Source organism: Juglans regia, chromosome 16, assembly GCF_001411555.2.
Source record: "Juglans regia cultivar Chandler chromosome 16, Walnut 2.0, whole genome shotgun sequence".
Lineage (NCBI taxonomy): Eukaryota > Viridiplantae > Streptophyta > Magnoliopsida > Fagales > Juglandaceae > Juglans > Juglans regia.
Genome location: NC_049916.1, coordinates 5,126,132 through 5,141,197, shown reverse-complemented (window position 1 = coordinate 5,141,197; position 15,066 = coordinate 5,126,132). Strand labels below are relative to the sequence as shown.

Below are 15,066 nucleotides of genomic sequence, written 5' to 3'. Positions count from 1 at the left end.
ATGAAGATTTGCTTGCAGGTCCGATTCCAAAGAGATAGGAGAGGGTATCTGATCTTGATCTTGGATTGAGGAAAGAATCTCAAAAAGATTTTTTATTTGGGTTTGAATATGACCAAAGTTTCTGATATTCCACTCTTGAAGGGCTTTTTTTGTATGCTTGAGTTTTTTTGAGAGGATAAAGGAGGGGGTTCCTATGAAATTGCAATTCCATGCTTTTTTAATGATCCCGAAAATAGAAATGTCTCTCAACCAAAACTCCTCAAATTTAAAAGCTTTGGGGGAAGGCTTTCTATTAGATGAGTCCAATAAGATTGGAGCATGATCAGAGGAATCACGGGTGAGGGTAGTGATGAATGCATGTGGGAACAGATCAAGCCAAGCTAAATTGGCAATCCCTCTATCTAATCTCTCTTTGATAAGATTGTAACCGTCCCTCTTGTTTGACCAGGTATATTTTGGACTATTAAACCCGATATCAACAAACCCAAATCTATGCATGAAGAGAGGAAGCCCATTCATTTTAAAGGATTGAGCAAAGAATTTACCCCCTAAGTTTTTTGGTTGAGATAGGATCGAGTTAAAGTCCCCAATTGCAAGAGAAGGCCCAAAAAAAGACTCAATAATTAGGCTAAGAAGTTCCCAAAAATGCTGTTTTTGACTAAACGGGACTGGGCAGTAAACAAGGTTCAGAAGTCATGGCATTTGAATGGGATCAGAGTAGACCAACACATATATCATATTGCTAGAAATATTCACAAGTTCTGTATCGAAACCAAGACGATACATTAACAAAAGGCCTCCCCATTTTTTGGTTGATGGGGAGTGGAAAAAAAATGAAAAGCCAAGGATATTTACAATACGTTCATTATCACTTGGAGATAATAAGGTTTCTGAAAGAAAAATTACTTCAGGATTATAGATCTTGATATTTGCCCTGTGGGATCTAATTGCACGAGTTCGGACAATACCTCGGCAGTTCCAAGCAAGGAGCCTCATGGATTTTTTGGTGGCAGTGAAGACCCTGCCACTCCAGTCATTGGATTAATGGGAAAAAGATTCATGGTTTGAGTCTGGACTATATTACCAGAAACTGTCAAGGCTTGCCTTTGGTATGGAGCATAGTGAGCGGTCAAGCTGTTCCTATTGCTCCTACGCTGTGGGCATTCCAATTTTGCTTTACGGGCTGGAAGGGATCCTGTGGAGGGGTGCGGCACAGCTTTGAACTCTGGAGGAGTATCTGTAGAAATATGCGACCCAGCTGCATGATGGATTCCTTCATGCTCCTTGTTGACCGTATCAGAATCGGCCAAAGTGATAGAGGAAGATAGAATGATTTTTTTGTGCGGGTATTGAGAGACTGGCTTTGCTGGGCTTATGATTTTCCTCTTTTTGGTTGACTCATTGGATGAGGCTGGGGAAGATGTAGGAACTGTGAATGCCGAAGCCATGATCTCCTACTCTAGGTTTGGTTATTGCTCTGGTGGATGGGTCGAAGAGGAGAGAGCTGGGTATTAGGAAGGGATGGGGCTGGGTTGAGTTGAAAGGTATTGAAGGCAATGGACACATGTCCAGATGGGCTAACCAAAAGGGATAGATTTGGGTTTGGTTTGGACAGTTCAATGATAAATGGGCCTTTGTTGGCTTGGAGTTAGGCTAATACTTGATTGAGGAATAAGGGATTGGACTCAGGCCGAGTTGGGGTTGGGCTTGTAGGCTTAAGGGGAGGGGTTGAGGATATTGGGTTGACTTCAGAAGGAAGGGCGGATAATTCCTTTAGGGGACAAGGGTTGACAATTTTGGCAGAATGGCGAGTTTAGTTAAAGGGGGCTGACATCAACTGACAGTTATGAGGTAAAAGGAGGGACGAGATGATTGTCATCAATAAAGGAAGCAGTCAGATTTGCTTGCTGAAAACTTTGGAGGATGCCACGTGGTGGTATGAAGTCCACGGCTGGGTCCACTCTTTCTGGGCGAAGAAGCTGTTTTTCAGGAAGTTGAACAGGGTCATCATCCTGCCTGAACGGGAACTCAGTAGTACTACATGGAAAAAGTTTTTTTTATACAATACTCCTTTTTGTTCCCACTCTCAGTGCTGATGATAACAGCCTTGCCTTTACCCAGGTGTTCAATAGGAGTATTTTTCATGGCCGAAGTCAAATTTTCATTTGTCTCTTTGAATGTTATTGGAGGAGAGCTGTCTTTTCAAGGAAAAGGGTGGCTGTAGTTGATCTTTAAGCGAGTCTTCAGCCCTTATCATGCCAGTGTTCATGCGACGGTTATCTACAGTTTCTGCACGCATCCAGTGACCATAGCAAGGATCATCTGATGAACTAGTATAAATTGGACAACCTTGATGAAGATGTCCCAAACGACCATACCCATAACAAAATTTAGAGAGTCTTTCATATTTAAAACTAATCTTTGTTGGCTTCTTGTTGATTCTGGGTAAATTAAAACCTTCATAAAGAGGTTTTTCAGTGTTGATTTCAACTCTAATGTGCATGAAAGGTTTAACACTGTTCTCAGGGAGGTAAGAATAGTCAAGCTCTATCAGATGCCCCAAGACTTTACCTATTTGTATTGCATTTTCTACTGTCATCATTTCCAATGGAAGTCCACATATATGACTCCAAAATGTTGAGAATGAGAGATCGATTTCTTGGATACTAAGGCGAGGGGGCCATTCTTTGAGAACCATGTGATATCCCTTAAAATTCCATGGTTTTTGCTGAAATATTCTATTCTTTTCCAGACTTGAAGAGAAAGTAAATAGGAAAGTGTTTATACCCAAGTCTTTAATATTTAAGCCCGGTGCGAAACTCCATACCGTACAAATGTTAAAGTGGAAAATGTGCTTATTAAGGGCTTTAGAAGAGACCAGCTAACCTATGAGGGCATGGTTTGAAATCTTTGCTGCAGTATTCGTTGCTAGGACCAGGATGATGTCCTCCCAAGTCAAAGCTTTTGTTTGTTCGATGAGTTGGTTGATGCCTTGGTTCGCATTCGACATTTTTGGGGGGCGGAGGTTGTATACAACAAGGGAAAGGTTGGTGGGTTTACTAAAAGGGGAATGGAAGGTAATGAAGGACTTACAAGTGGGTTGAAGGTAACCAGAGAAGAGGAAACTCATCTTTCCATAGAGCGGCTCTTGACTACAATATCTACACTTAACATTGTATCAAGCAGGTGCATTATACACTTAATTAATAAAAAATATATCCTTTGAAAATAATAATAAAAAATAAAAAGAAAATTTTCTTTCTCCTTTCTGGTAGTTGTCATTGTTGTTGGCCTTATTCTCACGACAAAGAAGTCTAAAACTGTTTGCAATTATAAGGCGGAAAAATCAAAGGCATGTAGACTTTGGGGCTTAGCTTCGGATGCAGTGAGTGTGGTTTCTCAAAAAGAAAAATCCATGCTTTTCTGCCGAAAGTACCCTTCTGAAATACCGATATGCCATATATATATTCTAGAAACATAATGCCAAAGAGGGAGTTGTGCACAAGTATCATGTAAATAGCTAAAGGCCCTTTCTTCTTGTTTTCTCCCCATAATTAGAATTGCATTATAAATAAATAATATATCAGAGGAAGTGGCCGTTGAGTTGCTCCAACAAACGTTTTGTTACATTACTTCCAACATTCAAAACAAAATGATAATGGAGCATTGCTCTTAACTCTTATAATCATTATTTTAAAAGTTTTGTTACTCATCATTCTCACACATCGCTCATTATATTTATTTTTATTTTTTTAAATTTCTTTTAATTTTATTCTTCTTAAATTAATTGATTTTTTCTACTTATTATTTATACACCACACATTTAATAAAAATAGATAAATAAATGTGATGAGTAGTATAAAGATTATGAATATAATTATACTTATTTTAAATAATTAGTGACTCTTTTGTTAAAAGCTCTCTTTATTTTATGTTCTCATTCGAAAAAAGTAATAATATTATGATTGAACAGATCTGACACGTGCTTTTTATAAAATGACTATAATATATTGGGTGATGGGAGCTGTAGTATTATTTTATATATATTTTATTTAAATAATTTTTTTATATAAATTTTTAATATTTTAAAATATTTTAAAAATATAAAATAAATTTAAAATATTATTAAGAAGAAAGTAAAAAAAATATATATTAAAAAATATTTTCTTAATTACGAAATAAAATAAGAAATTATAAAAAATATTTTTTTATTTTATTTTATGATTAAAAAAATATTTTTTAATAATATTATGATTTTTTTAAATATTTAAACTGGACATGTTACAGCTCCAGCTAAGAGCTCCCGTTGGGTTTAATATATACTTTTTTATATGTATTTTTTTATATAGATTTTTTTTACACTTTTAAATATTTTTAAAAAATAAAATAAATTTAGAATATCATTAAAAAATACTTTCTTAATCAAAAAATTAAAAAAAAAAGTATTAAAAAATATTTCATTAATTACAAAGTAAAATAAATATTATTTTTTATTTTATTTCATAATTAAAAATATATTTTTTAATAATATTATAATTTTTATATTAAAAAAAACTTAAAAATAATAGATAAAAAAATATTACAATCCAACGGAGCCCAGCGGGGCATATAGCATTTTCTTCATATATTTGAGAAAGAAAAAATCTTCTTAATAGCCTGCTGTTAGTGGAAGTCCCAGCAAATCTAACGTGCTGGGTTGAAAAAAAAAACTATGTGAAGTGTGTGAAGAGTACAATGTACAGTAGGCTGATCTCTATTGTTCTTTGAGAAAAGCTTCAAGTAGGATGATGGGTTTAAAATCTATTTTTATACCAGCCAATAGAATTGTGACACGTAGGCATCTTAAACACATTTCTCTTGCACCGGCAACACCAAACCTCTACTCTTCTATTTCCTCTCTCCCTTCCCCTTTCCTGCACCAAACCTGCAATCATCTTTTTCTTGTGCTTCAGAACCATTAGTTTCTCTTTTGAACCATTCCATCGGCGCAGACATGCCATAGCTGAGGATCTAAGCACTTGTCCACCTCCTTTAGTTTCTCTTTCGAATCCATAAATGTTATCATTTCAGTTCAGGGATTTTACCGATATGCAGTTACTTAACTGATTCTCAGTGCATGAAAACCCCTCTTCTTGTCGATGATGATCTCTTTGTAAATTCTGCAACCACGACTAAACCTCCATAATTTGGTCAAGTTCGTCATAAAATTCGGAAGACAACAAAGAAAATTAAAAGAATAAACGAAGAAAAACAGAATTAATGGCTTTAATCATTGAAATGCTAATTTTGGGCAATTAATTTACCTCACAGAGCTTGGAGTTTGCGTGTGCAACTTGGCCACAGTGAACCAGATAAAAGCCCTAGAATCTCCTTCGTAAAACCCCTAAGATTCATATGCAGGATTCGAACGGAACCCAAAACTGAAAGACGTAATTCCACAGAATCTCAACATTGCTGAAGCTTAATTTCCCTGAATTCTGTGATGGATTTGTAAGAAACCTCGCGCCCCCTTCCCTCTGCTCTCAGCAACCTCGAGCATCGAAATCTAGCTTTGCAGAAATCGAAAAGCCCTTCACTTCTGCTTGCACAACCTGTCGTAAGCTATCGTTTGGACTCGAACGCAAGCTATCTGAGTGCAGGTTTGGTGTTGCCGGGTGCAGAATAAATGTGTTTGAGATGCTTACGTGTCGCGATTCTATTGATTGGTACAAAAATGAGTTTTAAACCCACCCGACTGGAGCATAGTTACCGTAAAAAAGACCCGACATTCCGAAATGAACCTTCCTTTACCCGCATTTATCAAATTATTGCCATCTTTCTTTCAAAGCGTAGGGCTATTTGTATTTTGTGGAGATACGTTCTCTCTCTGTGGATCTCATAGTCTCTCATGGCGACCTGCTTCGTTCCTGTGTCTATCTCAGGTAAATTTTTCAGGGTTTCATTATCCATTTGACAAATAACTGTCGTAGAAAAACGAGGAAAAGAGGAGGAGGTTCAGGAAAACAAAAATAAAAGAACACCGACTACACTTCTGCATGACTTTACAGTATTGTTTTCAATTGTGGGTTAAATTCATTGTGTTCCGAATTCTTTTGATTCCAGAATTGTTATTCCTCTGTGATGTATTATGATTTTCCAAAAAAGAATATTGGGTTCTATGCATGGAACCCTGCAGGATATTGGGTTTCTGTCTTGTTTCTCCCTTTTGAATGCTCAATAACGTGTTACTGTCAAAGATGCCAAATGATTGTTGGTTTTATGCTGTTTTGGTAAGAGCTCTGAGATTGTTTCGTTGTGGGTTTTCTCTACATAAGTCTTTTGTAAATTATTGTTTTTATTTCTTATAGGTGGATCGCAACTTCATGCGCGTGAGCTCTGGTCAACAAAACCAAATTCATTTGGAAAAACTCCGAAACTGATAATACAGAAGAAATCGAACCGGGCAGGAATTTCTCGCAGGCTATCTGTTCGTGCAGAGTACAAGTATATCTTTTTTCTGGACTTCAGTCTATTTAACTTTGATTTTTATGTCTGTATACTGCATCTACATACTCACCGGCTTATAAAAATCGTTATTTACATAATTTTTTGGTTTGCTTTGAGTTTGAGTTAATTCAAACTTATCTTTCGAGTTATAGTGAAGCTATATTAATAATTATGTGTTCATCCTATTCAATTAAGCTACTTATTTACTTATAAAAAAAAAAAAAAAAATTATGTGTTCATTAGAAAGTTGCCTATTATTGGTTCAATTTAGGATATTTGAGAGCTTAGTCTCATTCAAGGGAGAGCTAAGATTGATGTTGGGGGTGTGAGATCACCATTTATCCCAAAACTTTAAGCTTATAGGAAGATGTAGATTTAATTTTTTATATTATATCCCTCACACTCCCCCTCACGCATGGGCCAAACTTTCCCTCTATAGGTGAGCCCAACACATGGAATATTTAATTAAAGGGATAGAGTATAGAGTCATGGTTCAAACTCAGGGCCTCTGCTTTGATACCATGTGAATTTAATCATTTATAGTACATCTTTAATTGAAAGACATAGAGGCAATGAATCAGATCTGTTTGCTGAGAAATGAACTAGGAAAAAAAGGCGTATCCATGTAGCGCCATGTACTTTAAGCAATTACCCTGGGGAAGAGGGAAGCAAAAACAAAGCGTTAAAGCTGCTTGATATTTGCTTGAATGGCTCAATGAAATAAAACTAAGAACTCACAAAAGAAATATTTTTCAAAGATTCAATTGATTTATGGAACTGATAGAGTTCCTTTCTGAAAATGCTTACTTATCTGGGATTTTATTCTACTTTGCTGCACAATACCTGGGGGGATCGACTTTGTTACCTAAGTTGATCCCTTATTTTTATCTTATATTGTGAAATAACTAAACCGTTCTTATTTTACAAACCCAGAACCTCACCAGTGGTATTTACCATGTCTATTCTATCAATCAGATCCTTTCTTTATCCTTAGACTAAAAAGTTTAGGCATACCTACCTATTTCTTCATATTTCGACTTCTATGGAGTTTCTTTTCTTTTATTTGCCACAGCTGATAAAAATTGTTTTTTTTTACACAATTGATATGACACAAAGAAAGCACATGTTCTAGTAATTATATTTATTAGCAGATTGGCTCTTTTTCCCCATCTGATGGTGGAGATAGTAGCATGTATGGTGGAGATGGTAGCATGTAATGAAAGATTTTAGCCATATTATTTAAAGCTTCTGCTAAGAATGGGTTTCATTCCGGTGCCCTAAAACAATATTATAAAGCTTTTGTATGTTCTCCTCTCCATGTGTGGATAAGGCTAGTCTTGTAGAGTGTTTATATGTACATTGTTTGACAAGTTGTAGAGTATATTTTTACCAAGCAGCGTAGGAAGCTATTGAGGTTTAACCAAAGGAACAAGGGAGACTCTTAGAAAACTTGGTTGTTCCTATTTCTCAGCATCAAACATGCTTCTAATATCTACTCTAAGCCTGCACTTGCTTCACTTATATGACTCTGCTTGTGGTTAACTGCCATCTTTACCTTGCCTCATAGCTTTTGCTTATCAAGAAAAATCAAGAAAGAAGGAACTCTAGGATTGTTTGTTTAAGTGTTTTTGTCCTATAATTACTGCACATTCATATACTTGTCAGCAAATCCTTGTTTGTACTTTGTTATGTCACAGGTATAGATTTCTCGATTTCTCTAGATTGATTCACATTGAATGCAAGTCAAAATCTTAAAGGCCAATTAACCAGAGTATTTTTGGTGTAAGGTGGGTTTTAAGACTTAATTAATATTAAAAAAGAAACATAAAACAAGTGGTACAGAGTTTGATTGAAACTTATAATTTGATAATTTTACTTACTGTGGCCTTATGCTATTTCCTTTTTTTTTTTTTTTAAAAGCAGCACTTCATCATTTGACTGTGCTGATGGTTATGTAAATTTATCGGCCTTCTTTTTATGTTCTCTCAACTATATGCAGCAGCGATAGCAGAAGTGGAGCTGGTGATTTTCTTGCTGGTTTTCTTCTGGGTGGTGCCGTGTTTGGAACTTTAGCTTATGTTTTTGCTCCCCAGGTGAATGCATATACTACTTTTGGTTTACGGAAATTTATAAACTATATGTTTGATAATTCTATTGATGAATATCAAGCACATGCAATAGTGAAGCACAGAGATGTTAAGTCTCTTTTTAGCTGTTATCCAGCTGCTCAGGGATGCGCCGGAATTGTTTAGAGTATAGTTATTACTTTCTAACTGTACAAAGCACATTGTTTTGCATGCTACTATTAGTTTTTTCTGTACAATTCTCTTTCCATGCGATTTATTATTTCCTGTGAGAAATCGATGTTTCTTTCTTGGCCATGAGAAGTCTATTTATTTCAATGCTATGACTATAGAATCATAGATACATGCAAATCCACGCTACTCCAAATTTTCTCTTTATCTCATGGAAAGTTTATTGCCGTCATTTCACCACAAGTTTGATTACTATGTTCGCATTTAATCCAAGGTGGCCCCAGCCCTGCATGGAGAAAATATTATTGTACAAGTAGCAGTTTTCCTCTATTTTATTTCCATGCATACATATGGCTCTTTTAATCCCTGTACTCCAAATAACTTTGTCCCCAAATAATGATTCATTGTCGGATATCTTCTTAAAGCAAAATGGATCATCAGTGCATTATCCATTGCTTGGGGAGGCAATCACAACACCTTTTCCTTTGGGCTAAAAATTTGTTTGGTCTGTCAAACGCCTCTGGGTTTTGGTTTACGGTTTAAGTTTGGGTTTGATCCTGGTTTGCTCTTTTTGTTGTGCAGATCAGAAGATCCCTTCTGAATGAAGATGAATATGGTTTCCGGAAGGCCAGGCGACCAATGTATTATGATGAAGGTTTGGAGGTAATTACTTATTAATTACCCCCCAGTGGCAGTGTTTCCTGCTAATTGAATAGTTTTAATATTCAGTTTCGTTTATGACGAAGGTTTGGAGTTAATTCTTGTTATCGACCACGTGTGCGATGTTTTCTGCTAATTGATTAGTTTTAATACTCCGATTTCGTTTCTTTTCCGGGAAAGCAGCAGACTCGGCAGACCTTGAATGCAAAGATAAGCCAACTCAATTCAGCCATTGACAACGTATCCTCACGTTTAAGGGGTACCAATAATGTGCCTACGGTGCCAGTTGAAAGTGATCCTGAAGTTGAAGCTACCATGTGAGATTTGTCCCCATTTACCAAAATATGATCTTTGAATCTTTAACCTTTGCTTATACATTTGAAGTTGGATATGTAATTCTGTGGTCTTGCCCTCCTTTTTTCTGAATAAAGGTCGTTTGATGGCTTTTAATATCTAAATTTTGTCTCTTTTGGATTAGTATTTAAGAGCATTTGACGAAGGGAAAAAATAAAAAATAAATGCACGATTGGTTTGTTTTGGATGATAGCTTTAACCTCGAGATGTTTTGGACGATAGCTTCGTGATTATGCCCAAAGAATAATGCGGTAGTTGTAGCAAAATTTTGAAGTGTCGATTTCACACAGAAACAAATTAAAAAAATAGTAGAAGGAACAAAGAAATTAAAGAAAAATATTAAATAATTAATGGAGAACAAAAATTAATTTTAAATGTAAATTAAAATGAAACAAAATGACTAATGGAAAAAGTATTCAAATTTGACACAGTTAAGCGTCGAGAATCCCTTGCACAAATCCGGTATTTTAATTATTTTTAATTCATTGAATAACTCAATTCCTAAAATTCTCAATCGGAATGTATAGATTTATAAACCAAAATTAAATCAAATGTAACCATTTGAAAAATCATTCACCACTTTTAAAATACATAAATTATTATTACTATTAAGAAAATCCAACGACGACAATATACTTAGGGAGCGATATTGCAACAAAGAATTAAATCAATATAGATAAATAATTTATCTAAACATAATCAAAGGTCTAATCCATTCAATATAAAAATCATGACTAAATTCATAAACATAATATATTCTATGATTATTCAGAGAAGAAAACATCAAAAGAGTTTTAGTAATTGAAAGCCAAATACATAAATTAAAAATGCCATCTATTGTGCAAGTTTATCTCTAACCTTACTTGAGAATTTAGTTACCCATAAATATAATGGACAACAAAAATCTCAAGAAAAAAAATAAAACAAACAACGGCCATGGAAATTAATTTCGTCTCTTCTTCCTTCAGTACTGAGCCATCTCCCTTCTTTTAAAACTCTCAATTTCGTGCTAATAAAATGCTTATATAAGATAGGAAAGAAACCCTAATGTCTTCATATTCCCGCATACAAAATGCCTAAATTTTATGACTTATCTTGGCAGCTACATACGTACTTCAGAAGTTCAAATTTAGCAATACTTATTACAGACAAATTTGTAGCCCTTTAAAATAGTTTTCTAACACATCAAGAATCGTTTCAATCCAATATTTGAATGGAAAAGTTATGATCAAAATACTAAATTATGTACAGGCTGTCTTCTAGCGAATTTTGGATTGACTTTTTCTCTTGATTCGAATTACTCTTAAATTTCATCATTATCTTTATTTGAAGAGTTTTACACTCGTTGAAATTTATGAGGTTGTTTCAACATCTTGCCCACGTGAAAGTCCTTTGAATTTGACTGGGTTTTGACTTGCTCTTTTATAGACTTTGAAATTAAACATAAAAATCTGCTCAAGAGTATTCCAAAATAAATTGAAACTCAATTCAAGAATACCCATGAATTCCTATAATTTATGTTCACATCTTAGCATTTTAGTCTAATAATAGAGTATTTAGAGTGCACTTTCGTATACTTATCACACCCCCAACTTGCTTATTACTAGTCCCTAACAATTTTTATGCCAAACCAACGAAAGAGACCAAAGAAAATCACACAAAGGCCACCAAATCACACTTTCTAGATTCACATATCAAAGCAATCTTAAGAATTCAATAACTCTATCACAAGCAATCCCCTTATAGCAATCCATAGAGTGTGTGTGTGTGTTCCAAACTATATCTATCTAACCAGAAGTCCTGATACATACAACATTAAGAACATCTCAAGCGAAATGTTCAACTCCATAACTCACGGGTATAAAAGTGCTTCGTGTGAGGATTCTCTCTATAGAGTTGACAATGGATGTACACACACTCTCATGGAGAATTAGGTAATTATGTACAAGCAACAAACAAATATTGATTTTATGATAAGAACACTAACAAATGAGACTTCCACCACTATTTCCAAAATCTTACTTAAGATAAGAACGGTCAACACAATAGGTTGTAACGTGACTTGGGTTCGGGGCTATATGAAAAAAAAATGAAAATAATTCAAAAACTTCCGAGTACATACAAAGGGAATCTTATTAAATATCTCAATAGACCACAATTCTCACTTGATGTACTCTCCAACTTTTCAAATCATCGAATAATAATTCTTTTTCTTCTTCTTCCACCTATTTTTTTGTTTTTTGTTTTTTCAATAATTTGATAAATAAACACACGCCACTTTGGTATTCTTGTCATTTCTACCCAGGCTTAATTTTTTTTTTTCAAAGAACTCAACATAAAAGGAAGAAAATGTAAATTCCACACCTAGTATACACTTGGAAGTAAAAAGGGAAGAAAAATCAGTATATAGGCTATACTCCAATGTGGAGGGGCATGGATGATGTGGGTATATGAAAAGAAAAAGCTACATGTGTTTATTGGTTCAAAGTTGACTACTAGAGGTCTATGATGGAAATGGTTAGCTTGAAAGGTTCAAACGTTAATCTTAAGTTGACATTCATCATATCTCAAGTATATCCACCATCTTACCACAAATCTTGTAATGATATTCCCAAAAGAAGTATCCAATTCAACAGATCAATGAACGCTTATCACAATTTACTGTATTTGTAAGCTCTCAATCATCTCCAAAACTCACATGAATACTTAAGTAAAAGAGTTCTCTATCTACATGTGTCAAACCACCATCTTACCACAAAACTTGGATGAGTGCATTAGGGGTTCTGTGAATACTTAAGCAAAAAATGATTATGGTGGGTTTGGTGAATTCACGAAGATGACTATGAATGAAAATGAGTACATATGTAAAAAAGATGCATGTGTGATGCAAATTAAAAAAATTTTGACACATGTAAACGTGCCACAGAGTTCCAACAAACATTTGTAAATGCATAATTTGCACCACCCCCAATTTAAACAAAATATTGTCCTAAATGTTTAAAAATTAAAACTGAATGGAGAGTAACTAAAGAGGGTAGAATACACCTGATGTGTGACGTGGGCAGTCCGGTAAGCATAAGAGGTGGCAAACTGAAATGGCAAAATAACACTAACCCGAAAACAAAAAACAAAGAAAACATCAACAAACAAAAAGAAAGAAAATGAATGAATTGAAAAGAAAACAAAATAAATAAATATATATATATATATATATATATATATATATACCTGCATAGTATGGTCAAGGTTGATAGACCGAGTCTGCAAGTGAAATGTCTTCCACTTCAGGCACTTGCCTCGGCCGAGAAATGCATGCTTAAGATCTTAGGGCAGTGGTTTCAATTCCAATTTGAGACTATCCATGCTTAAAGGAATCCGCTTTTCACTTTTCTTAGACAGCTCCTCAAATTTCGGTTACCAAATATATGGGTCATAATCCTAAGGTTCATAAAAAATAGCACAAATATCAACAACATCAGATGAATCATTCATAGTATCAAACTCAGAACTAACAAGAAAATATTCAAGGGAATTAGAATCATGAGTTGTGTGAACTCCCTTGTCTATAAGTGTGTCAATCATGTACGTTTGGTGGCACTCGTTATCCTCTATTGGCTGTTTTTCCACCTCAAGAGTCATGTTCCCAAAAGACAGTTTCATTCGACTATTATTGCAATTAATAAGAACATTAACAGTAGCAATGAAATTTCTATCTAAAATTAAGGGGATTTTAAAATTAGTGTCAACAACATAACTAGTATCAAGGAGTAAGAAATCAATGGGGTAGTAAAACTTGTCAATTTGGATCAAAACATTATCAACTATTCATCTCGGTTTCTTAACTAAACAATCAGCCAATTGAAGCATAACAGAAGTGGGCTTAATTTCACCAAAACCAAGCTGTAAATAAATGGAATAAGACATCAAATTTACACTAGCTCCTAAATCTAACAACGCTTGCCCAAACTCATGATTCCCAATATTACATGCAATAGTTGGACAACCAAGATCCTTGTACTTAGGAAGAGTTCGTTGCTCAATTAAAGCATTAACTTGCTTTTTCAGGAATGCTATCTTCTTAACATGGTGTTTCCTCTTAACTGTACACAAATCTTTAAAAACTTTTGCATAAGTATAAACTTGTTTAATAACATGCAAAAGAGAAAGATTGATTTTTACATCCCTAAGGTTCTTCAAGATTTCATTGTTAGAATCCAAAGTTCGTATACCAGATTTTAAACCTTGAGGAAATGGTATCTTAACTAGGCTCTTAATTACCTTGACTTTCTTGGGCAACTCAGTATTGTCATCGCTATGTTCCTCTTCAACATCCTCTGACTTATCAGTTGTTGGGATGTGTAAGGATTTATCACTTCATGTCACAATGGAATTGACCTCTTTCCAATTTCCTTGAGCCATATGTTGATATTGGGGTGTGGATTGAGTTTGAGAAGGGAACTTGTCACCCTCATTTACACTCAAACAGCTCATCAATTTGGATACATGGGTTTTTATCTTATTATTTTCTTCAATAACCTGCATAATCAAATCTTTGATTATTTTTACTTTGTGTCTCAATAAAAACATGTAAAGTATCTTCTAAGGGGTTTCTAGAAGATGATGATGCATGATACGGTGTAGGATAAGCTCTAGGTGGTTGTGCAGGCTACTGGTTTTTAGATTTCAGCTAAAATTGGGGTGATAACGCCACCCTGGATTGTAGGTATTGAGAGAAGGTGTAAAAGGTTTTTTGTACATACCTAAAGCATTACATTGTTCCTCGTAAATTCCTCTCATTTCAGCAAATGTGGGGCACTCTTGAGCCAATTGATCTACCCCACCACACACAAAACATGGTCCAAAGGACTCAACATGAGTAGCCATGTGTGTTGGCTTTAAATCTTTAGTTCTTAACACTTCAAACTCCCTAGTAAGCATCTCCACCTTAGCTTTTAAGTTATCATCTTCCCTAAGATGGTAAATTCCACAACTATTTGGATTTCCAGCAAGCCGTGACCTATTTGTGTTCTCAGTAGCACTAAGTCCAGTTCAAGTGTGAGTTTTTTCAACAAGCTCATTGATGTATTCTATGTCCTCATCAGGATCTTTCTGTAAAAACTCATCATTACATATCATCTCTACAAATTGATGCTCTCTAGGTGTAAGTCTCTCATAAAAATAGCTCACTAAGCGCCAATTCTCATACCCATAGTGATGACACATACTTGACAACTCCTTAAATCTCTTCCAAAATTGATATAAAGTCTCACTATCCTTTTGTGCAAATGTAGAGATTTGTCTTTTTAAAGCA

At 34.8% G+C, this 15,066-nt stretch overlaps 1 protein-coding gene and 1 non-coding gene across 4 annotated transcripts; both read left to right on the top strand.

The window, feature by feature from the left end:
• The first annotated feature begins 5,799 nt into the window (after window positions 1-5,799).
• On the top strand, window positions 5,800-9,859 carry LOC109004415. 3 transcript variants are annotated; one of them, XM_035686164.1, is made up of 5 exons: window positions 5,800-5,921; window positions 6,348-6,483; window positions 8,489-8,579; window positions 9,324-9,404; window positions 9,585-9,859. In XM_035686164.1, the coding sequence occupies exons 1-5, from the start codon at window positions 5,888-5,890 to the stop codon at window positions 9,720-9,722; spliced, it is 480 nt and encodes a 159-aa protein (XP_035542057.1). In that variant the 5' UTR covers window positions 5,800-5,887; the 3' UTR covers window positions 9,723-9,859. The 3 variants fall into 3 exon arrangements, with proteins under 3 accessions (XP_035542057.1, XP_035542058.1, XP_035542056.1); XM_035686165.1 differs by having other exon boundaries at window positions 8,486-8,579; window positions 9,588-9,859; XM_035686163.1 differs by having other exon boundaries at window positions 8,486-8,579.
• A 5,099-nt stretch (window positions 9,860-14,958) lies between these two features.
• LOC118344953 lies at window positions 14,959-15,066 on the top strand. The gene has a single exon (XR_004798680.1). It is a non-coding gene; the product is annotated as a small nucleolar RNA R71 (small nucleolar RNA).

Coding starts and splice junctions, on each gene's coding strand:
- LOC109004415 (XM_035686163.1), top strand. CDS start 5,888: ATGGCGACCTGCTTCGTTCCTGTGTCTATCTCAG. Junction 8,580..9,323: donor CTTATGTTTTTGCTCCCCAG/GTGAATGCATAT, acceptor TTTGTTGTGCAG/ATCAGAAGATCCCTTCTGAA. Junction 9,405..9,584: donor ATTATGATGAAGGTTTGGAG/GTAATTACTTAT, acceptor CCGGGAAAGCAG/CAGACTCGGCAGACCTTGAA.